The sequence below is a fragment of the Brachypodium distachyon genome, chromosome 3, assembly GCF_000005505.3.
Source record: "Brachypodium distachyon strain Bd21 chromosome 3, Brachypodium_distachyon_v3.0, whole genome shotgun sequence".
NCBI classification, from domain to species: Eukaryota; Viridiplantae; Streptophyta; class Magnoliopsida; order Poales; family Poaceae; genus Brachypodium; species Brachypodium distachyon.
The window spans coordinates 44,862,635-44,885,517 of NC_016133.3; the positions used below are offsets into that span (position 1 = coordinate 44,862,635).

General features: G+C 41.1%; 2 protein-coding genes and 1 long non-coding RNA gene across 5 annotated transcripts; 1 reads left to right on the plus strand and 2 right to left on the minus strand.

The window, feature by feature from the left end:
• The first annotated feature begins 2,303 nt into the window (after positions 1-2,303).
• Positions 2,304-5,266, plus strand: LOC100842054 (40S ribosomal protein S8). 2 transcript variants are annotated; one of them, XM_003574933.4, is made up of 5 exons: positions 2,304-2,439; positions 2,547-2,619; positions 3,195-3,531; positions 4,083-4,279; positions 4,972-5,266. In XM_003574933.4, the coding sequence occupies exons 1-5, from the start codon at positions 2,436-2,438 to the stop codon at positions 5,048-5,050; spliced, it is 690 nt and encodes a 229-aa protein (XP_003574981.1). In that variant the 5' UTR covers positions 2,304-2,435; the 3' UTR covers positions 5,051-5,266. The 2 variants fall into 2 exon arrangements, with proteins under 2 accessions (XP_003574981.1, XP_010235437.1); XM_010237135.3 differs by having other exon boundaries at positions 4,092-4,279.
• Positions 5,267-6,235: 969 nt separating this feature from the next.
• Positions 6,236-10,516, minus strand: LOC100842362. 2 transcript variants are annotated; one of them, XR_731728.3, is made up of 4 exons: positions 10,245-10,516; positions 8,373-8,481; positions 6,740-7,250; positions 6,236-6,571 (listed from the first exon to the last, which is right to left on the minus strand). It is a non-coding gene; the product is annotated as an uncharacterized LOC100842362 (long non-coding RNA). The 2 variants fall into 2 exon arrangements; XR_731727.2 differs by having other exon boundaries at positions 6,236-7,250; positions 10,245-10,513.
• A 1,253-nt stretch (positions 10,517-11,769) lies between these two features.
• Positions 11,770-21,899, minus strand: LOC100846315 (probable UDP-N-acetylglucosamine--peptide N-acetylglucosaminyltransferase SEC). Its single transcript, XM_003572482.4, has 28 exons — positions 21,483-21,899; positions 20,091-20,239; positions 19,910-20,008; positions 19,749-19,799; positions 19,177-19,293; positions 18,901-18,957; positions 18,536-18,655; positions 17,779-17,841; positions 17,566-17,644; positions 16,912-17,021; positions 16,778-16,831; positions 16,637-16,704; positions 16,437-16,539; positions 16,067-16,269; positions 15,843-15,939; positions 15,016-15,087; positions 14,833-14,909; positions 14,522-14,638; positions 14,353-14,437; positions 14,096-14,263; positions 13,592-13,702; positions 13,416-13,502; positions 13,202-13,329; positions 12,965-13,047; positions 12,747-12,852; positions 12,509-12,655; positions 12,305-12,425; positions 11,770-12,177 (listed from the first exon to the last, which is right to left on the minus strand). Exons 1-28 carry the CDS (start codon positions 21,700-21,702, stop codon positions 12,064-12,066), a joined length of 3,006 nt encoding a protein of 1,001 aa, XP_003572530.1. The 5' UTR covers positions 21,703-21,899; the 3' UTR covers positions 11,770-12,063.
• Between the last annotated feature and the right edge of the window lie 984 nt (positions 21,900-22,883).

Consider the following 22,883-nt stretch of genomic DNA (forward strand, 5'->3'; position numbering starts at 1 on the left):
TTTGCTCCCTCCAGCAACTTTGACTCCATCGACTCAAACATGCATCTTTGGTGTATCCGGTCGCAACTTTCGTTAATGTGTGACAACTTTATCTTTTATGCTAGCAACTTTGGTTTTTATACCAACAACGTCTTTCACTCTCATACTCCAACTTCTGATCATATATTGGCAACTTTGACTCTAATAGTAGCAAATTTGCTCATAATAGCAACTTTGGTTCCCACCCAATAGAAGTTTCGCTCCACTCTAGTAGTTTTGTGCGCGATGGCAACTTTCGCTAATGTGTCGACAATTTTGCTTTATTTGCTGGCAGATTAATGGTCTATGTTAGCAAATTTCACTTTCATACCAGTAATTTATATTTCCATACTGGCAACTTTGGTTAGAGAGGGATAGCATCTTTGTATTAAAAAATCAGCGCAACGACATCCACGATGGAGCAACTTTTCTTCTAAAACTAGCAACTTTGTCTTCTATTCACGCAACTCTGGATGACTGTAACAATTTTGGATCAAAAAGTAATTATGATGATTATTTTACCAACTAATTACTCATATTTAGCAACTAATAAACATGTTTAGCAACTATAATCAACAATCAGCCCAATGATTTGCAAGTATAACAACTTTGGATCAAATAGTAAGCACCTACTTGGGTTACGTCGCAAACTACTACACATAATAAGCCACTCCAACTGAAATAAAATATCAAAAATTCCTACAAGTAGCAGATTACGAGTACAATCTACACATCAGTCTCACATATGATATTTATCACGCCGGTGCCCTCGCCGGCGAGCGCAATGAAGACAATGGGACGAGTCACGGAACCGTATTGCATATGTATTTTCGAGCACTGAAATAGCAGTGTGTGCAGTAGGTTGAGCGTTGCCCCCGCCTTAAATCTCAGCTTCTGTCTTACTGCTTTTATGCACATGAGAAAAATGCAACAACAAATTTGGTCATGTTTAGCAACCCTGTCATTGAAATGCAGAAATTAATTGCACACAAGAAGCACTCCGTGATGAAATTCAGAACTATCTACATAAATCAAGCAACTAAAATTACTCGTACTCCCTCCAACCCATATTACTTGTCTCAAATTTGTCCAAATATGGATGTATCTATGTTTAAAAAGCGCCTAGATACGTGTAATATTTCGATAAGTAATATGGATCGGAGGAAGTATATGATTTAGCTAGTAAGGAACTCTTTGATACATCTGCAAGTATGTAATAAGCCACTTCAACTGAAATAAATGTGAAATAATTGTAGCAGACAACTAAGATGGCCTCCTTTTTCCATTGGCTTCTCATATTTCCCATCCATCGGCTTGCATAGTCCAAGGTTGGCTGCTCTCCTGTACCTAATACCTCATTGCGTTGCTTGACAGCTTGGTACCACCAGCCTGTCATCATGTGGCCGGAAACCTGCTTGTACTACTCGAACAAGCCTGTGGATCGGGAGCCAGTGGAGAACGCCACCAAATCAACACCGCCGCGTCACTAAAAACGACCCGGATGAAGCAAAATTAGACGGACAGGGGTCAGCAAGTTCCTCGGAGAAATGGAGACGGAGGAGTGGGAAACTAACCACTCCTCAGGACGGCGAGGAGTTGCAGCCCCGAAACTGGGGCTATGCCGAGGCGACGCCCTGCGTGAGGTCGATCAGCCGCGAGTCCGCCCCCTCTCTTCTCTCAATCCCTTGCTCTCGTGGCGCGCCGTTGAAAAGGAGAAGGAAATCCCCGCACCTCGCGCACAGCACGTGGCCGCCTTTGCCGTCTCCGCGGAGGGAGCTGCCGCCGCAGCGCGTGGGGTAGGCGGGTCTTGGGGGAGGATGCGTAGGAGGACGAGGGCCCCGCCATGCCTGGTACGGGCAAGACGGATCCAGCCTGATCGGGGTGAAGCTGCGACGGATTTGGGGGAACTGGGGGATCGGGACGAAACTGCGTCATGGACTTGTGGGTGGGGATGGAGACTCGACAGGCAGTAGAAACTAGAAAGAGGACGGCACGAAGTAGTCAGTGAATTTGGCTTGTAACGGTTAGATGGATTTGGATGTGATCGGATGGTTCGGACGAGTGAGCGCTCGTTGTCTCCAAATAGTGGAGCTGCACCACTTAGCCTTTAGAGGTGCTGGTGGATTAGAGCAATGCTTCATTCGGCCACAGCGACAAGCTGGGCTCAAATTGGTGATTTGTGTAGCCCTGCTTACTGGTGGGCCGAGGGAAGGACATAACAGGCTTAACAACACCCCAGGCTTCCCTTCTTCTCACGAACGGCCCGTTAACACTCTGATGCATCGCAGCCGTTGGATCCGGCTCTAAACCCTAAGCCCGTGGAGGCACCTATATAAGCCAACCCCTAAGCGGGGCGCACCTTGAGCGAGGAAGATCAACCGGCGGCGCAGCCACAGAGGGAACCCGAAGCCGCCGCCATGGGTAAGCTCCCTGTTACCTCGCATGACTCCGACGATTATTCTTCTCCTCCCTGTCTTCGTGCTCCGCCGCTAATGGCGCTTGCTGGTTCTATTGCGTCCTCCCCGCAGGTATTTCGCGTGACTCCATGCACAAGCGCCGCGCCACTGGCGGCAAGCAGAAGGCCTGGAGGAAGAAGCGAAAGTGAGTGACCAACCAACCTCCAGATCTCTTCCACTGGATGCTTGTTTTATGTATATATTACCAACACTAAGATTAATCAAGGGGGCTTGTAGTATATTTGGATCTCGCTAGTGTGTGAAATTTAAGGGAGTCGTGATTCACCCATCAGTAAGCTTAGGCTAGGACGCGTAGCCATAGTCTCTGGCCTAATCAGGCTTCGGTTGCAACAAATGAATCTTGTTTGATTACAGATTTCTGTATCGTTGTTTAGCTGCCGATGTTTTGAAATGACCATTCAGATTTATGATAGCGTAATACGCAGGTTATTTATGAAGTTTAAGTTGCGTTCCGGTGTGTAGGGTATATCACTTAGCTTTTTCTCGCTGAGCTAACTGCGAAAGCTGGTGTAGATTTTGGTACTTTTGGGGCTTGTGCCTTGCTGTGAGCAATGCGTGTTATAAGGGAAATTGAAACCTGTTACATCCTTATATTCACTAATTTGGAGAAATCTGTAGAACCTCAGCTTTTTGCTGCCTAAATTGTGCTGTTTCTTTCGTTCTGTAGATGTTAGTTTAACAGTCTCTTTTGCCCTGAAGGTATGAGCTCGGTCGTCAGCCTGCTAACACCAAGCTGTCTAGCAACAAGACAGTGAGGAGAGTCCGTGTCCGTGGAGGCAATGTCAAGTGGAGGGCCCTACGTTTGGATACTGGCAACTACTCCTGGGGAAGTGAGGCTGTGACCCGCAAGACCCGTCTCCTCGATGTGGTTTACAACTCCTCCAACAATGAGCTTGTCAGGACCCAGACCCTTGTGAAAAATGCCATTGTGCAAGTTGATGCTGCCCCCTTCAAGCAGTGGTACCTCACTCACTATGGAGTGGATATTGGTAGGAAGAAGAAGACCCCTGCTGCTACCAAGAAGGATGCTACTGAGGTAGGTTCCTTCCTGTTTATTTTATTGCTCCTGTTATTGTCGTAATATGTTTGTTATTTGCATTGTATCTTAGCTGAGGAACATCATACTCTTTTCTTGTTTATCTACCACTAACACAATCTCAGGTTTTTAAATGTATATTGGTCAACTTAAATGTCTCTGAAAGTAGCCACTATCCCATTTTGCTTATGAATTTTATGTAGGTTTAAATGGATGGTAATAATTACTTGCCTGCCAAGTTGTTAGCATCTATTGTAATTTCTGATTTAACCATGGGGTTGCTGATCCATTTGAATGAAGTTTTCATAGGGTGTTTTTTCCTATTCTTTGTGAATTACATTTGAGTTATGGTGGGAGTAAAAATGTTATTGATACGTTTTCCATGTTAAATTGTCTTCTGTTTGCTGTATATATGCATGTGTTAACTGTACATAGAGTTACTTGCTATCTAGTTTGTTGATTTGTGTTATTCATAAACTGACTGCCTTGAAGTAGGTTTTCTTATGCTTTGACTGTCAGATATAACGGTTGATCCTTCATTCTTGTTATAGACATTGCAGGATGGTGATGCTGCTGCACCTGCTGCTGCGGCTGCAGAGGAAACCAAGAAAAGCAACAATGTCCAGAGGAAGCTGGAGAAACGCCAACAGGGTCGCACCCTAGACCCCCACATCGAAGAACAATTTAGCAGTGGAAGGTTGTTGGCATGCATTTCTTCCCGCCCTGGGCAGTGTGGACGAGCTGATGGGTAAGAATATTGTACACCTTATATTCAATTTTACATATTGAGATTTTGTAGATTGGACATGTGAAAAAGATTTCTAGATTTGCCTTCAACAGAAGCTTATTATGATAACTGCGTATGTTTGTAAATAAGTTGTAGCATGCATTCAAACTTCTAATATATATATATATATATATAGATAAAATGTTACTTAGATGTGAAAATAATGGAATTATCTATGCCATGCAAAATAGTTTTATACTCCCTCCGATCCTAAATTGTTGTCGAAATATTACATGTATGTAGACTCCTTTTAAGAATAGATACATCCATATTTAGGCAAATTTGAGACAAGAATTTAGGATCGGAGGGAGTAAATTTTATGACATATAAGTTGCAACCACTAACTGAAACTGCAGTATAAAAATGGATGGAAAGTAAATTTGGGCTAGTAATTTATTATGTTTTAGTGTAATGTGTTATAAATTAGTGGTAATTTCAAGCTCATGCGAGAGGCCTGCGACATTTGGATATTATTGTAGTTTGCCAACATTTTCTTCATGGGTTCATGCTTGACCTCTGTATTTTGTTGTCCTGCTGCACTATGTAACTGGTTTAAGTATTGTTTTTGCCTGCGTTATAGTTTTATTTTAATTTGTCAGCTATTTATCATTTTGGGCTGCTACAAAGTTTTAACTTGTGATACCTGATTACAGCTACATCCTTGAGGGTAAGGAGCTTGAGTTCTACATGAAGAAGCTCCAAAAGAAGAAGGGCAAGGGTGCCGCTGCTTAGAGCAAATCCTAAGAACTCTTTTTGTTCCCTTGATACTGTTAGCTGTTTGGAGTCTGTCTTATGCTTGCGGACAAATGGCTGGTTGTTTCCCCCCTCAAAATTGATCTTGTCTAGCATGAAGAGCTGAGAATTGTTTATGTACTCTCGTATTATTAGTTTCTATGTGTACTCTTTTGGATCGTCGTTTATAATTTTGAACTTAGCTGTTTTGCCTGACTGGTTTTCTTTACACCGCAGCCGTGTTTGTACGTCTAAAAACAAAAGAAGTGTTTGCAGACAGTTTCCCTCGCTTTAGGTCATCTGCAAAGGCTGATTTTTTATCAACTTTTAATTGGAATTTACTAATGTGGAGGAAAAAAAGAGTAGAAATGACTCTTTGGTGCGTCAGGCAATAGACTAAAGTACGGAGTGCAATCTTCTACCACTGTACAACAACCCGTCATACTAGTACGTCTTTCACTATAAATGATGTAATATTTCAAAAATATGGCTGTCGTTGTTTCCTAAACCTTTTGTGGAACAGTAAGAATAACTAATGCTAGCAGATCATGTAGAGTTGGTTTAAAGACAGAAGCTGTCATACGTCTCACTCTAAATGATGTGGAGAGTCAGGGTATTATTGAAGGCGATAGTCATAGAGTGAGGGACTGAGAGTAATCTTTCTAAAATGTGGCTGGCAATGTTTCCTGAACCGTTTGTGAAACAGTAGTAAGAAAGTGAATCTTGTCCGCACACTATGTTTCCTCTAATCTTTCTGTCTTGGATTTTCCAACTCGCGCTTATCTTTTTCTCAAAACATGTTTGTATTAACGGGTATGATTCAAACAAGTCAGTTCGTATCGGTTTATGGAACAGTAGAGGAAGAAAGTGAATCTTGTTTGACGTGCGGTTGTTTGGAGCTCAGGCTCTTGGAGCCCAAATTTTTTTAAACGAAAATAATATGGACGCAGCTCGTGCACTATTGGGGTGCCAAGGTGCACACCCAAACATGGTATGTTTTTGCCCCCCTTTCCTAATATAGAAAAACTGTCTCCACGAGCTGTCTGGCCCCGCACGCGATTCCCAAGCGTGCTTCCTACCTCACGCGGACGTGCGGTCTCCTCCCGCCAACTCTTGAGTCGCCATGCAAATTTGGAAGCAAAAGTTGCCCTTCGTGCAAGCAAAAAAGAAAGGCAAAAGCAAATATTACGCAAAGCTCACGGAACATTTTCTACGCTTCTAAATCAGCTTAGTACAGGTTGCTCTGGTAACCCTTATCTTCCAAATTGAATCAGCACGGATAAGACAATACTACGGTAGGGTGGTTTAATAAACCTTCTATGTGGGATTCAACAAGGACAATGCCTCCTCCAGATTCATAGAATAGCAAATCAGCTTTGTACATGTTAGATAGCTCCTACAGATCCATGCTAAAGCACGAGGACAACCTCCAATTTCTGCTGCACGTATACACTCTTCAGGAAGATCTCCATGCTTGACCAATAATTTTCCATCTTCATTTGTGAATATATCATTTGTAACCTACACACAAAAAAGAGCAAAGAAAGATAAGTTTGAAAGGTGTGGTGTAATTCAAGCATACATGCCGGAGACTATTAGTTGTCTATTTTGCAGAACAAATCATAAGAATTGACAAACAGGTTCCAAGTTTTGCTTTCAGTTGAACTAACATAAATTTGGCTAGTGAACCTGGTTAATGGATTAACTGTTTGCAATTCGCGAGCCTGCCAAAAAACCTTGCCCTTTATCCAAGCAAAAAGAGGCACATATGCCTGCTTTTTCTTTCTCTTATCCCCTCCACGATCTTCTTCTCCATTGTACCCAACGGACCTTCTGGACGCCATGATTCCCTACTTCGCAGCAATCCAAGTTGCTTAAGGAATTGCTAGCAATCAGAAGGTCCTCAAACCACCCCGATTTTGTTGGTACTTTAGCATAGCACTTCTCTAGTCAGTACAAGTACATGAAGCTAAAACAACTTTTGCTGATCAAAGTTGCCTGGGGCTTTGTAGAAACCACAGGAACATAGATCCATGCCCCCAGTATTTGCTTACCTGACCACAAAACAGCCAATGTGTGTTTGTGTGTGGGCTGGGGGACCCCAGTAAACCTAATCAAAGTTGCTTCTGGGTACGTTTTGCCTTCCAAAACTGGTAGAAATCACAGGAACAGAGATCCATGCCCCCACATAATTGCTGATCTAACAACAGTAAAAAAAAAGAGAAACACCCATTAGATCCTCCTGGTAGTCATAGTTGCTGGAGATTGTGGCAAGAGAAGGTGCAAAAAGTAGCATGCTGCTATAACCCCGTGCTGGACACCTGTTAGCTACAGAAAACAGAGAAAAAAAAACACTTGGGTGCACTATATTGCAAAAGGTGCACCATACAAAAAACACAGAAAATGAAAGCATAAAAGGCACTTAGGTGTGTTTAGCGTTTCCGATTCTACAAGTATGTTGCCCAAACACAGAAAAGAGAAAACACATGCATGATGTAGCTGTATGATTACTTATGTGAATGTTTTATCCCCGCTGCTGCATTGTTATTTGCGAGAGAAAAGACCCACTAAACACACATAATTCTTTTGTTCCCTAATATCAACATTTGATCTTGTCGTAGTCAAACCTTCTGTTTTGTTGCTTCCTATTACTTACTTTTAATTTGGCACTTCCATGTCTAAAAAAAGCATGCTTCCTGAGGAAATAAAACCCGAAGAACATGCTTTACTTAAAGGCAAGAAAGCTCCAAAAAAACAAATTATGCTCCTCAGGAATGCAACTTGTAATTCAAAATTTAAGCTAGAAAGCAACTTTTACTCCGGAAAAGTTGGGCAGTGAAAAAACAACTTCGTGTCAACTATAATCTGAAATTATGCTTCCTAGGATATGCAACTTCTAAGTCAACATTTAAGCTAGGGGAGCGACTTTTATTCCAGAAAGTTTGGTGATGTAAAAAGCAACAGAAATTATGCTTCTTAAGAATGCAACTTCTAAGCCAAAATTTAAGCTAAGAAGCAACTTTTACACCACAAAAGTTGGGTGATGTAAACGCAACTTAGTGTCAACATAAATGCAAATTATGCTTTCTTAAGGATGCACTTCTAAAATCAAAATTAAGCTAGGGAAGCGACTTTCGGTCCGAGAAAGTTTGTTGTAGCAGCTTAGTACTCACCAGAGCTGTAATTATGCTGATTAGGATGCACATACTAAACTCAAAATTAAGCTGATTAGGTCTCTCTACTAGGGGAGAAAACCCATAGAAAATTTCCTAAAAATATCTTAGATTGGGGAGGTGTTGGGAAGGATGTGAGAGGATCTCACCTTGATAACTCGACGGAACATTAGATGTGTCCCGCCGTGCTTAATGCGTTCGCCGTCCTCAATGCCTCCGCCGACCACTGTGGTCTATTCGTTACTCATAAAATATCACCTAGTGGTTCGAAAAAAAATGAGTGCTTATAAGTTTAGCGGTCAGTGTAGCAAATTTTAGTTGAAGCGAAAAAGCTTGAAAAATAAAAAAAGCTGATTAGTCAAGCACATCCATGAAAAAATATGGTTCATTGTATCACAATTCGACTACAAAAATCAATTACAACAACTTATTAATGAAAAGATAATCCGTTCTTAGTCTACCAACTTCTAATTCACTACAGATGGTTAGTGAAAAAAATGGCACCACACCTCATAAATGGTAACTAGTAATACAATCCTATTCCTTGTCCGAAATTTGACTACAACTGCAACTTATGGTCCATAGTTAGTTTTCATTACTAAGAAAAGCGACTTAACATTAAGAAGAAACAATTAAAAAGCAGCTAACTCTAAGCAACTTAAAGTTCCCACAACAAAAAAGATAGGGGCAGTTAGTGAAAGCAACTTATAATCGTGAGTATATGGACAAAGTAGCAACTACTATTAATAAAAAAAAGTTTGCCTAATCAATATCATTAAAAAGCAAGTCCTACTGAACGACTTGCCTAGCCAGTGTTATATCCCCATTCAAATAACTATGGCAACTTGTCATTGCTAAATGTGACCAGTGACCAGTAAAAACCAACTCCTACTGAATGACTTGCCTAGCCACTGGTGAACTCCCCATTATAGAGGGGAAAAAGCAACTCCAAAAAGGTAAAAGCAGATCCTACACAATGATTTGCCTAATGCAAATTAGAGGGAAAAATGCAACTCCTAATCAGTAAAATGTAAACAGTGAAAGCAAAATCCTGCTACACATTGCAGCACAGGATTTTAGGTACAGAAGCATGGCCCTTCAGGCCAATTAACGGGCAATTTAACACATGCTAATAACAGTGAGATTACCCCCCTGTAAGAGATCAACAAGCTCCACCAGCTGATAGGTTAGAAACATGTGCAGAACCTAGCCGGCCTGAAAGAACACAGGGGGCAGAAACTTGCCTAACATCTATAAAACATGTGCACAACTTGGCTAATAGCACAGGGGTTATGGTACGGAAAAGGTGGCTCAAAAGTTGCATAAACGGAATCCCTACAAGTTTTGATGTAGATACGAGCATGTAGACGACGTACAGCTGATGCTATTGAACAAAAAATAAAGGACCCTAGCACCCTAAGTTGAAAGTTTACAAGAACACCAAAGAGAGCAGAAGTCCAAAATTAGGAAAACCCTATGAACAAAGCCTAGACCACCAAATTGGGGGCAAAGTCTGTAACACCTTACCACATCTACGGGAACTGTGAACAGCAAAGCGACATGCAAGTAAACGGGATGGGTTTGGCATGGAGATTTCAGATTAGGCTGAAATTAGACGCATCTAATCGGCCCCCACACTCCCTTCACGAGCCCAGCACCAAAACACAAACACGGGCGCACGCACGGGCAAAACCGCGGACCAACAAAATCGACATCATCTAATCAACCCACAGAACCCCATCGCACGAACCCTCGCAGCAAGCAGAAAAATGGGGAGGGGATTGCTACGGGAACGCAATCTACCTCTACCTCGCCTCACTGCACCCCCCCCCCCCCCCCCCACAACGCATGAAGAGGGAAGAGGCCTGACTCCCATGACGAAAATTGCTTTGGTCGCGCGACTCGATCACGGAAAACATTGCTCGATTCCGCCCCCAAAATCGACCTCGAAACGTCGGTCAAAATCTCGTCAAAAGCTAGTCGTATACACATGAAGTTGCCGCTGGCTAGAACCACAGTACCTTAAGAAGCTCGCCGGGGCCAGATGCTTCGCCGCCGCTCCTAGAAGCTCGAGGTGCGCGCCTCTCCCGAGCGGCTCGGCATTAATCGCAGAGGCCCGGTTGCCCCAGGCTAGCTCTCTTCTCCGTCGACCCGCACCGCCGAGACCCCTCACGCCGTGGAGAATCGCTGGAAATCGCCACCGAGAGAGGAGAGGGAGAGAGCGGCGAACAGAACGAGGGGAATGGGGAGGGGAAAAGTGAGGGGATATGGGCGGCGCGACCCCAACACAGGATACGTGCGTGGAAAAATTGGGAACGCGCACGCTTCGTGTCCTAAAATCATCGGACGGGCGACGCGGGGCAGATGAGATCGGGCGGTTCGCAAGGGTGCGCGCCCGGGTCGTCCAGAAAGTGCATAAGCACTTTCAAGCACTTAGGTTTTAATATTTAGAAGCTCTAAAATATACTGAGACTAATTGCTCTAAAATATAAAGAAATTCTTTAAGACGTAATCTGCACAAAAAAGATAAATTTATACTCTTTCCGTTTCATAATTCTTGTCTCCAATTTGCCTAAAAATGGATGTATCTATTCCTAAAAAGTGTCTAGATACATGTAAGATTTTCACAAGAATTATGAAATGGAGGGAGTAGTTTATAATAGCAATTAGTCTTACTGTGATTGTGTTTTCTTTTTCGAATGAAAATATTTCTCAATCAATTTTCAGAGGTCGGTAGTATATATACATGTACTTTTTAGATAGTCGTTAGAAAAATAGAAATTTCCATATATCTACATGTACTGTATTTGTATCAAAGACCACCCTTAGTGTATTGCCATTTGTAGATCTGAAATACGTTTTCTTTTCTTTTCTTTTCTTTCTTCTAGAATGGCGGAAACTTCCTATTCCGTTTCGTCCAATTTGCACATACGCGGTTGATTGCTGTACCTCACTGCCAGAGATCGCATTTCTTTGGTTCTACTAGTTTGCTTCCCAGTAACATGGATCAGGGGCGGACCTATGTCTGGCATTCTGCGGTTTCCCCAATCCAGAACAGTCGCACCAAAGGTTAGCCACATAGGCTAAGGACATTTCTAATGGCGAGCTCCGTTTGTCCATTTGATGTGTGTTTGGACAGATGGAGATAAACAAAATATCATAATGTCCAACGCTTCATTGGTCCTCCTCATCATGTATGGCCAGGAGAACCAATGGATAACCCCATTCTCTCCTCAAATTTGGAGTTGGAGAAGAAATCAGATATAAAAAAAAGTTTTAGACAAATCAGAGTTCTCATTGGATTTAAATTTTGTCCATACCATCAAATGGACAAATGGAGGGAGTTTAGGGTGTGGCCTTTGGAGATGCCCTGAAGACCCTAAACTTGGCATCCCTGCCTTGTCTCAAATCCCTATCATCAGGACAGATGTGCCCATCGTAGCTAGGGATGCAAACGTGATCCCATATGTTCCCGGCCTTTGAATCTCTTCAGCTGACGATCCACGGCTCATGAGTTCGCGACAGAACCAGTGAGCAAAAGAGGGAAACACTTCAACAATGATTCTTGTATTAATTTTTGCCACAGCGACAGCAACACACGGATCCAGTATCACAAGACAACAATAATCCAGGACCAGACCGGTACTCATGAATAGACCAACTAATACCAATGGTAACAGCAATACAGACTACATCCACAAATCTTCTGGTAGTGTACATAGGTTAGTGCGCATCAGAACAGGCTCCATCAAACAAAGCGCCTGGTGCAGTCAGGTGCTAGGTATGCTACATACAACTCTTGCCTGTATTTACAGAGCCGATCATGTAAAGCTTGTCCGCTTAGCGGTCGAACGGAAACTCACCGTCATCTTCTTTCACCTTAAACGGCTCGGGGTCGCGACCACAGCAGTACAGATTCCACATCTTGTAATATGCCCTTTCAAGGTTGCGTACCTGAAACAATTTATATGAATAATCGCCATGGTCCAAGATTTTTTTTAACATTTTTTTTTCCGCCATAGTCGAAGATAGTCTCCGAAGACAGTAATGTCACAAGGCTAATGCCTTGGCAAGAACTTACCCATCTAGCTGTGTCAAATAATGGACACGTCATACGGACTGACTTGAGCTTATTGGTCAGTGCTTGCAAGTCTGCCGGATTTTGTGCTAGGGCTACTGCCCTGTCTTCATACTCTTGCATACTGACAGAGAACCAAAATGGAAACAAAAGTTAGTTTTGAGTCTACTGACGATAGTCAATACTAGACTTTTAATCTACACTTACCTGCTAACTATCATCTCTTCCCCTAGCCCAGTGGCTAGGCAGAGGGAACCAGCTACTCTGGTTGCCATTTTCTCTAGTGGAAGAGTGATCATTGGCAAGCCAGCCCACAGTATGTCAGTGCCAGTTGTGTGGGCATTACACAGAGGGCTAAAAATCACATGAAGAAATAGAACAAGTATTAATGCCAAGTATTGTGCTTATGAAATGAAAGAAAGAAATTAGTCACAGCAGTGCATACGTGTCCAGAAAAAGGTCTGCCAATGCACTGCGTCGTATATGTTCTGTCTTCATGGCAACATCGGTGAATATGATCTGATCTGACCTGACTCCTCTGGCAGCAGCATCTGTATGAAGTAGTTTTTTTGGCATGGTAAGTGTCAAAAGAACATTGGTTTTCTCCCGTTCAGGAAAAAATAATAGTAAAAAATAATAAAAGTTTTTATTTGAGTTACTTACGTGCTCTTACTCTAGTTTCACCAGCTGCTGGGAATCTTAAGATCCATAAGGCACTGTTTGGAACACGTTTGAGAATATTGCACCTTAAGAATAAGTAGAGCGATAAGACTAGTCAGGTCCCAAATTGAGCTAGTCTGGTCAGAAGCTTCAATGTAAATCATATACAGAAACAAGATTTACCAAACTTGCACAAAATATTGCACAAAATAACACAAACATGTAGATTTGGACATTTACCATCTATCAAATATTTCTGGATCCATCTTGTAAAGCTGATTAAAGCAGGCAAAGATGAACTTATCCTCAGGCAACCCATAATCTGATCGTTTATGTGGCAATACAGGATTAAGGCAATCGCGGTTTTTCTGACAGAGTGATCAGAGTTAGGAAGATTGTACAGGCGATATGAATGTAAAAGGAAAAGAGAACAAAACACGGGCACGGGACCGACCTGCTTGTAGTCGTTGACAAAATAACAATGAGGCAGATGGACAAGCTTTTCAGAATATATATGTGCATAGCAAGATGGCGAAACGAACTGCAGGATTGTATATTAGAAATGAAATTCAATTCAAGACACCTCAAACGAATCAATTATTAATCGTAGAATCTCCAATGTTACCATACCTCATCTGTAACCAGGTAATCTATGTATGAAGCACCTGTTGTGCCTGGGAATCCCATGTACGAAACCTGGATAGGTGCTGGTTGCAATGCAAAAATTTCATTCCTTGCACCCTGTTTAAATCGGAAGCATATTATCAGTGAATATAATGCTAAAGATACCTGCTAAGAATTGAAGTAAAGGTAAGGTCACACAAACAAATCAAACTAAATGCTTGCTCCATTAAAAAAATAGTATGAAGACCCATTTCCTGTCCCAATCTTATTAAAATGATTTCATGGAAAGGACCTTTAGCTTTATGTGATGCTAATTTTGTAGCACATGAGTCGAAAGTAATTTTTTAAAACAAACCTAAAAATATAAGGAACACACCAAAGAACAGGTACAACCATCACAACATAGGAATAGCAAGCACAAAGTCATCAAAGAAAACAAACAAGATAACAGAATGATAAAAGAAAGTGTGACGGATGACATTCAGAGATAGCAGAAGCAAGACATATTACCTTTGTGTAGCCATTCAGATTAATTAATATCTGTATTTTGTCTTGATTTATAATTCTGGCAATCATATCAGAGGTCATGGCAGACACATCCAAGAAATGCTCAACCTCAGACTGAATACGCTGCCGCCATTCAGTTCCATCATTTTGACTAAGTGCATAGCAAAAGACCTGTTGTGCCAGTAATGAGTCCCACACGGAGAACCATGCAACAACAGTATGCTAGAGGGGGGGAAATGAGTGAATGGATGTAAAATAACCTCAATGTTGTCGCGATTATGCATTCCAAATACTGAACCCATAAGATGGGAGAGGGGATGATTCCCAAAATCACTGCTCACATATCTGTAAAGTGAACAAGGGGAACCTGATTATTCTGGTATTGCAGGAGTCCTTCAAATGCAAGACATAAAATGTTTCAAGACATACCCCACCCTGAGTCGGCAGTATTTACCCTCCGCTTTTACAGGAACAGGAGGTGGATGCACAAAAGGTGGCAATCCAAGACGAGAAGCAATCAAGGAACAATGAGCAGCATATTTACGGCTGCAAATAACATAAATAAATTAAAAATATTATCTTTTGAATAGTACTCCCTCCGTCCCATATTAAGTGACTCAATTTTGCCCAAATATGGATGTATCTATGCTTAAAAAGCGTCTAGATACATGTAATAGAAAGTCACTTAATATGGGATGGAGGGAGTAGTCTAGTAGAAGAGGATAGCACAGGACATGCACCTTATGTCCAAGGCAAGCATGGGATCAATCGGGTAAGCAATGGCATGGAAAGGTTGAACACTTGGAAGCACTGACATCTAAAGGAAACAGACATGTAATATATAAGTTGTCCGGGAGAGGATAGCTTTGAACCTTTTTTAAAATAAGAATTTGAACCTTTTTTCTTGAAAAAGAAAGGCTCACCTTTATTTGCCTTCTGATAATGTCTTCGACGTTGCGAAACATGGCATCTCTATTCTCCCAGTCACAGACACACTGCAGCGAACCAAAAAATGTTCGTGTTAGTTTGTTACTGGCCCTCTTTTCCTTGTGATTCTTAACAAAGACTAGGATGATATCTCTATACAAGGAATTTCCATGCAATGTGCCAAATCCCAAGAGCCAAGAAACTAGTAGTAATTTTTTTTGCATCAATGTAGGTCTGTACTAATTTGCACACCAGACAAGTAATGCGAAACTAGGTCGGCTACGTAAAGTACTAGGCTATGACGTACGCAAGGACTAGTTTCCCTGCTTATTTTGGTTACTGCAAGACAATCAAATTTGCATGTCTATAGGTAAAAAGACAATTGTGCAGATAAATGCCAGTTTAAACGCTGTTAATAAGTTGGTGCAAGAAAGGTACAAATATGTTGACCGAATTGACATCTATATGACCGCTCTTGTGACGAATGATGAATGATCCTCTGTGTTCGCAGCACTAGTCATTGTTAGCAAATGACAGTATCTTACTTTTATAACCTAGATGCATAGAAAAGGTGTATTAAATCTTCACAGTAAAACCATGCAGAAAGCCACACACAACGCAAAATTCTATATATTTGTTACATGGAGCGGTGACTGAATGAGCATCAATAACATAATATTCCTTGATAAGAATGTTTTACCCAAAATTTCGCCTGTATGCAGGTTTACAGACTTCAACTGAATCTTTATTTCATAAAGCATGCATGGGAAACATGCATATTTCATATAGGATGATTGCACCAAGACAAGTTGCAGGTGATTACTTGTAAAGTATGCAGAAGGTTACAGATCGCTTCTGGAAAATCAGGGCGCAGATGAAGTGCCTGTTTGTAGCTAACTATAGCTGTTTCTACATGTCCACTGCAGAAAATTCGAAGTTCAGAAAAATTATCAAAAAAATATACTATAGTAACAAAAAAAAAAAACTGGTGCCACAAATTAAAAGCAGTATAGTTAACACAACAGCAGGGTTCACCCCTGTAGTTACCTGTCTTTATAAGCGGAGGCTAAGTTGGCATGGGCTTCCGCCATGGTTGGCCTAATTGTTGCAGCCTGGACGTAATCCTGAATTGCTTCATTAACTCTACCTATCTCTTTGAATGTATTCCCTCTATTGACTAGTGCATCAGCTGCTGTAGGATCTATACGAAGTACTTCAGTATAACATGTGATAGCATCAGCATAGTTTCCCTGGTGCACAAACAAAAAGGAACAAAATTATGTATGGTGTATGTAACTGATAGGTGTGAATGTTCAAGAAACACTTCAGTGTGAACAGAAACAGAAGAACTCTGTTGTCCACAAAACCACAAGCGGAAATTGCGCACAATGAAGGGAAGAAAACCGCAAGCTGGTACCTGTTGCTTGTATATCAAAGCCAAATTGTTCAGTGGAGATGATAATCCAGATGTAACAGATATAGCTGCTTTGTAAAATGATGCAGCAGTAGTTACCAAGTTCCTGTAGTGTATTTTAGTCTTAGTGGTCATTCGAATAATTTGGAGTCACAGAAATCTATTCACTTTGTTGGACATAAAAACATGCTAAACAATCTCACCACTCCATGTAGATGTTTCCTAGGTTAGTGAGAGCCTGTGGATGGTTTGCTTGCAATGCAAGGCATGACTGCATAAAAAAGGTAGATAACCTTGGTCAACAAGTAAAAAAAACAAGCAAGACAGAAGGCAACAAAACATACTCTGTAGCAGTTAATTGCCTCTTCCACTCTTCCAGAATCTTTAAGTGCATTGCCCTATAAAAATATAAGCTTGTCATTCAACTATCTATCATCTGCATACAACTGTTAACACAATGTAGTGCAATGACACTTACCATGTTATTGTATGCTTCAATGAATTGTGGGTCGCAGACTATAGCTTGATTGTAACAACGAACTGCCATATCAAGCTGGCCTTGTTCATAGTAAATAGTAGCAAGATTACCTGCATGGAAATGTTCCCTCTTCCTTTGTATTACGAGGTATGTTAAGGCTTTATTTTGAATGTAAAGAAAGGACCATTCTCCCGTAAGCTTGCTCGTCGTATCTCAGCCATAATAAACATCTAATAAATGGACTCAAAATGGTAACATTTAATCAGTATTACATGTTTTTTCTCTGTGAAACTTACATATTTGGCGTTTTCTTTCGGGAAAAACAACGAAAGCAGTATCCTAAAAAAGCAGCCTAGTAGTACACGTAGGCGCTAGGCAAAAAAAGTCATAGCAAGGATGGGGCCTGAACCACCTAGGAAGCAACTATATTCTCATGTGCTTGGATAATTAGACATAGAGAAACATACATTGATGGATTCCTCCATTGGAAAATAAGATGTTTCAACTCTACAGGGCCTACTGGTATTTTATATATTTATGTTCAAATGTGCAATTTGCACGGACGCCTAGGCTTATATTCAAAACGATGCTGGAACTCAGAAAGAACAAAGCAAATTATGGTAAGAATACTAAAATAAGAATTACAGGTCTTACCGTAAGCCATTGCATAATCAGGACGTGCCTGCAGTGCACGCTGATAACTCATAATGGCATCTTGAGGCTTTCCCATAGCCTGGAGAAGAAACAAAATAAGACCCACTTTTGCTCCAAGACACGAGAAATAAACTAAGATCCAAAAAAAAACCAAAGTTGCTGCTATCAAGATGCTTATGTTACAAGCTGAGAACACATAGATGATAGAACTACCTTGTAAACATTTCCTTGATTAAGATGTGCATCAGCAAAAGATGGCTTAAGTTTAATAGCTTCCTGAAAATTCAAGAGAAACAAAAGGTGTAAGGACCATCAAACATCTATATTGGTCATCATCTTCACAGGTCAAGACACTAAAAAAATACGAAAATCTTAAAATCACTATATGAAACATTACATCTATAAACTGATAAGCACATAAAAATGCAACAAGGCTGGCATAATTTCCTTCTTTTATGAACAGAAGTTATGCTGGCATCAGCAACCCTACAGAACAGGGTTAATTCAAGAAAAAGCAAGTATTCGCTGTTATGACCTGTCACTTTATATTTCATCACAAGGAGATAAGTGGTGTTGAAGATAGACCCAGGCAGAATGGACATATCCATAAATGGAAAGGAAGAAATATATAACTTTCATAAAGAGAGGAAAATATCTGGGAGGTTCTTTAATTTGACAGACCAACCAAAATCGCCAAATGGCTGAAGCAACAAACTACAATTAGTGCGGGATATTTGACAAAACATTTATAGTGGCATTACATAATTCCCATCATGTCAGTATGAATGTGCCTATAGAAACTTCTGTATGGTATGAGTTCTATACTAGATTATACAAAAACAGAAGACGAGGGATCTTTACACATAGCACAAAATAATCGAATTAAGGGTTTAAGAAGAAAGCACGATCTGTTAAATCAAGCTTAAGTGCTCGAAGCTAGTGTTGTGATATATACAGTTGTAGCATTTACCTTATAATACAATAACGCTTTATCAAGATCACCTGCCTCCATGAACAGGCCAGCAAGATTTGACCATGCAATCGCAAAGCGAGGATCAATATGTAATGCTTCGATGTAGCAACTGTATGCCTGAAAGCACAATTAATATGTCAAATCATACCATGTCAATATGTGCCTGAGACAAAATTCTCAGTAGTACAGAAAAAGAAAAGTTGAGTGATCCTTATGACAGCATAGAACATTACCTTAAAAAGGGCAATGGAATGTCATTGCCCAATCAATGGTAAGAAAATATATCATAACAAAGTAGTAACAGAAATGTGGAAAAAGGATCTTTCATACATCCAATATACTGTAAAACTGAAGTGGCTTACCTCTTGAATGAAACCTTGAGACTTCATGAGATTTCCAAGATTACTGTGTGCGTCCACCTAAATCAGGACAAATTGGCATAAGTTGAAAGAAGTAAAGGACTTATTACTTCAAAAAAAAGTAAAGGACTTACCAACTACTCCCTCCGTTCCATAATTCTTGTCTCAAATTTGCCCAAAAATGGATGTATCTATTCCTAAATAGCGTCTAGATACGTGTAATATTTCGACAAGAATTATGGGACGGAGGGAGTACTTAAGATGTTAAGATGTACATACCAATCGAGGGTTGATTGCGAGTGCTTGTCTACAGCATTGAGCTGCGTCATTCAATCTCCCCTTCCGCGTGTATGCACTAGCAAGATTTGACCAAGCATCGCAGAAGTTTGACCGCAACTAAAAAATCCATCCACAAATGAGCGCATATTTCTCAGAACATGAAAATATTTTTGTGAAAAATCAAGGTCTCCTAGAATAAACTAGGGTAGTAATCACTTGTATAAGGTTATCAAGGCAATTTACAACATTTACACACACAAAACCCCTAAACTATCTTAGCAGATAAACATTCAATGGAGTTAATCAAGCAATGTTGATACAGCTGTTATCAGTGATATGACTTCTAAAGGTTGTAACAGAGACGCTAGAGACATATTATCAGAAGGGGCAACTCAATTACTTTGCACGTCTACAGAATATCAGACCCTGTAATTTCATGAACCTATCCCAAGCATGGGAGAAGACTATAAGCAATTCAGATGATTCACTTGCCAAAACTCAAAGATGGAAACTTTGGACATGACAAAAATTTGAAAAAAAAACACACAGAAAAAACAAACAAACAAACAAACCTGAATGGCAGTAAGATAGTAACGAATTGCAAGATCAACATCGCCCTTCTCCTGCATGGAAAAATAAAAACACTGATCACACAATTCAACAGCACAATCTCCATAAAATAGTTACTCACTTGGCAACAAAAGTTTGTTGCCACTTCTTGTCACCAAACTACCTTCCAAGCATTTGCCATGTTGCCATAGCACTCTGCAAACTGTGGATCAATAGCAAGAGCCTCCTCGTTCTTTTCAATACACATATCATAATTACGAATCTGCAGAAAGGAATCTCAAGTTCGTTAGAAATTTTTAAGTGAAAAAGGTGGAAATAAAAGTTTCGGGAAGCATCAAGCTTGCCTGATAGTAGATGGCTCCAAGAAGGAGAAGGTTATCAGTTCGCCGTGGATTCTTCTCATAAACAATGTTACCGTGCTCTAATGCCTCTCTGTACTTTCCTGATCTATAGTTCTGGTGGGCAAGTGCCAAGTGCCGCTCTTCGTCAACAGCTTAAGTAATATAAATTTAGTTAGGCCTAATATGTACACTGATAAAAAAATTAACCTATGGATATTTAAATCTGTGTGCAGGTTTTATTGAATAACACTAGTGACATGCTTAAACAATATAAACCACCAGAGCACGAATTTTGCATCCAAAGCCACACATTATAAAATTACATAACCAAATTCTTATTTGCTTCTTTAGGGGGGCTATCCTGACCGAACTATTTGGTTGGAGTTTGCAAATGCCAAACACCCGTTTTTAGTGGGAGATAGCAGAGAAGGTACATCCACGGGATTATAATTCTAAAACATACAACTTTAGCACCAATGCTAAGAAAATACTAGAATTGTGCTAAGTGCTAACTCACCCATAGTTAACGACAAAGACTACACCTCTTGGATACAGCTAAGGTTTTAAACTCTAGAGCATTATCATTCAAAAATCTGAATTAACTGCTAATTGACACAAATTTGCAGGTGGTTCTCAACAAACAGGATGGTTTTATTTAACTCGATATGCCACAAGTGAGTAATAGTTTATTGATTATGAATGTTGTCCATCTCTGCACCAGAACCTGGAGACAAATATGCCATCTCTATTCACATATCTGAATGGTGAAGCGACCTTAAGAGCTTACTCTAATAGCCCACATGATATCATCAAATTCTGCCGAAGGATTCTCTCGGCTGAGTAACCAACACAGATCGATACTCAGCATCTTATTATCAACTCAACTGCTAAACCATCTCTAAAACTGAAAGTTATCACATGAATTTCCGTAACAGTCATGCTGTTTTATGTTTTCGCACAACCACCACCAGGTTCCGGCAGATAAACTGGGGCAGAAGAGCATACCATTTATAGTCCAGACTAAATCACCCGGAAAACTAGCCTACAATGTTCTTCTCGAACCTTTCTAGTCCAATTATCACAGCTCAAGCGGTCAGCAGATTGTCTCCAAGTTGCAGTTTTAAATTCAAAATCAACCCAAAAGTCACATCTATTGTAAACAGGAAATAAAAAACGACCACAACACTACCGAGTTTCCGCAAACAACTGCCATGTTTTTTCTCCCTAAAAAAGGACATATGTTACCAAATCTAACACAAAACAAGTCGCTATACCCAGCACACCCACAGGGGGGAAAGAAAATAGAAGCGAAAAGAAGAAAGATCCCGGAGGACAAGCTAAGACTCCAAAAAAAAACAAGCTAAGTAAAGAGAAACGGATTGAAAAATCGCTGACCTCCAAGCTGCTTGGGCTTGGGTTCGGGCTGGGCCCTGGCATCGATCGACAAAGACGAAGGCAGCAGGAACGAGGGGGGCGACGAGGACACCGACTCCTCGAGCTTGGGAAGGCCGAAACCTAGCCAGTCTCCGTCGCTGCTTCCGAGAACCGGCGCCGGCGCCGGCGCCCGCGGCTGCGGCGCGTGGTGGCGCGAATCGCCGCTCTGCAGCGAGAGCATCTCCGCCTGGGTGGGTAAGCCTCCCTAGAGCGCAGGGCCGGGTAGATCGCCGGGGGGATCGGTCGGATCCCTCGAGCGCGCTCGGGAAGAGTGGCTGCTCGAGCGAGCCTTGGAGGGATGGAAGGGTGGGGAAGAGGGGAGAGAGAGAAAAGTAAAGGAAGCAGTATGGTTGTTGCCGTGTGGTAGTCGGGAATTGGAAAATAGAAGCTGCTCGGGATTTTATATGTCCAGACTTCAGACTGTGACAGAAATACCATGACACCGTGTCCCGGTCTGGTCTGCGCACATGGTAAAATGCTACCCCCTCTTTTTCTTTCTGTGTGCACAATCTTGAACAAAATAAACTAGTCCAACTAAATTTATTTTATATATTTTATATGATGAATTAAATCATTCTGCAATCTCTATCCAACTCCACCTCCCCTCACACAATAGGATAGTAGCATTAGACTTGTTTGCCTACAAAAAGTAACGTAGCAATGATTAATTAGGTTTTTAAAATCTAAATCTAAAAATATTTTGAGAAAAAGTTGCAAGAGCTATATCTATTAACTAGAAAACAGAGTCAGTAGTAAAATCAAAGGAAACATCTTGCATATGATGGATGCGTTTTGCCCAATTTCGGTAACAACGGGCCGGGGAGGGGGGGGGGGGTGTTTGAACCTTAACAAAATTTTGAAAATAATCAATCATTGGGAAAATGTTGGAGCCAGCATGATGTTATTGTCTGTGGACGAAAGTAATCAAAACTGCAGTACGGGAATCCCGAAGAACAAGTCACAACTAGGCAGCATAAAGCTCTCGATCCATGTTCGCCACTGGCACTCCAAGGAACAACACTGCGCTGACAACCCTTCTTGTACCTACATAAGATCTCTAGGATTAGCGTTGATGATGGAGGGAGCAGCGCTAAGACGGGGTCGAAGCTCGAGAACAAAAATCATCGATGCAGCCGAGGGAGACATAACCTTGTCATTTCTAAGGAACAACAAATCTCCGTGCCTTTTCTACTAACGACTCACGATGCATCCACGACATAAGGAAGAGGGCGAATGGATAAAAAACATGCGCACGCCAAAAAAAACCTCCGTCGTTAGCTAGCCCTGACCGACCCCTCACTTCTGACCACCACAAATATACTCCTAGCTGACAAGGTTTTAGATCTAAATGAAAACTGACTG

Bases quoted from the DNA above. Each gene is read 5' to 3' on its own strand.
- LOC100842054 (XM_003574933.4), top strand. The intron at 2,620-3,194 runs GTGAGTGACCAA...TTTGCCCTGAAG, and splicing joins GCCTGGAGGAAGAAGCGAAA to GTATGAGCTCGGTCGTCAGC. The intron at 3,532-4,082 runs GTAGGTTCCTTC...TTCTTGTTATAG, and splicing joins CCAAGAAGGATGCTACTGAG to ACATTGCAGGATGGTGATGC.
- LOC100846315 (XM_003572482.4), bottom strand. From the start codon at position 21,702: ATGCTCTCGCTGCAGAGCGGCGATTCGCGCCACCACGCGCCGCAGCCG. The intron at 20,240-21,482 runs GTCAGCGATTTT...ATATTACTTAAG, and splicing joins CAAGCCCAAGCAGCTTGGAG to CTGTTGACGAAGAGCGGCAC. The intron at 16,540-16,636 runs GTGAGATTGTTT...AATACACTACAG, and splicing joins GGAAACATCTACATGGAGTG to GAACTTGGTAACTACTGCTG.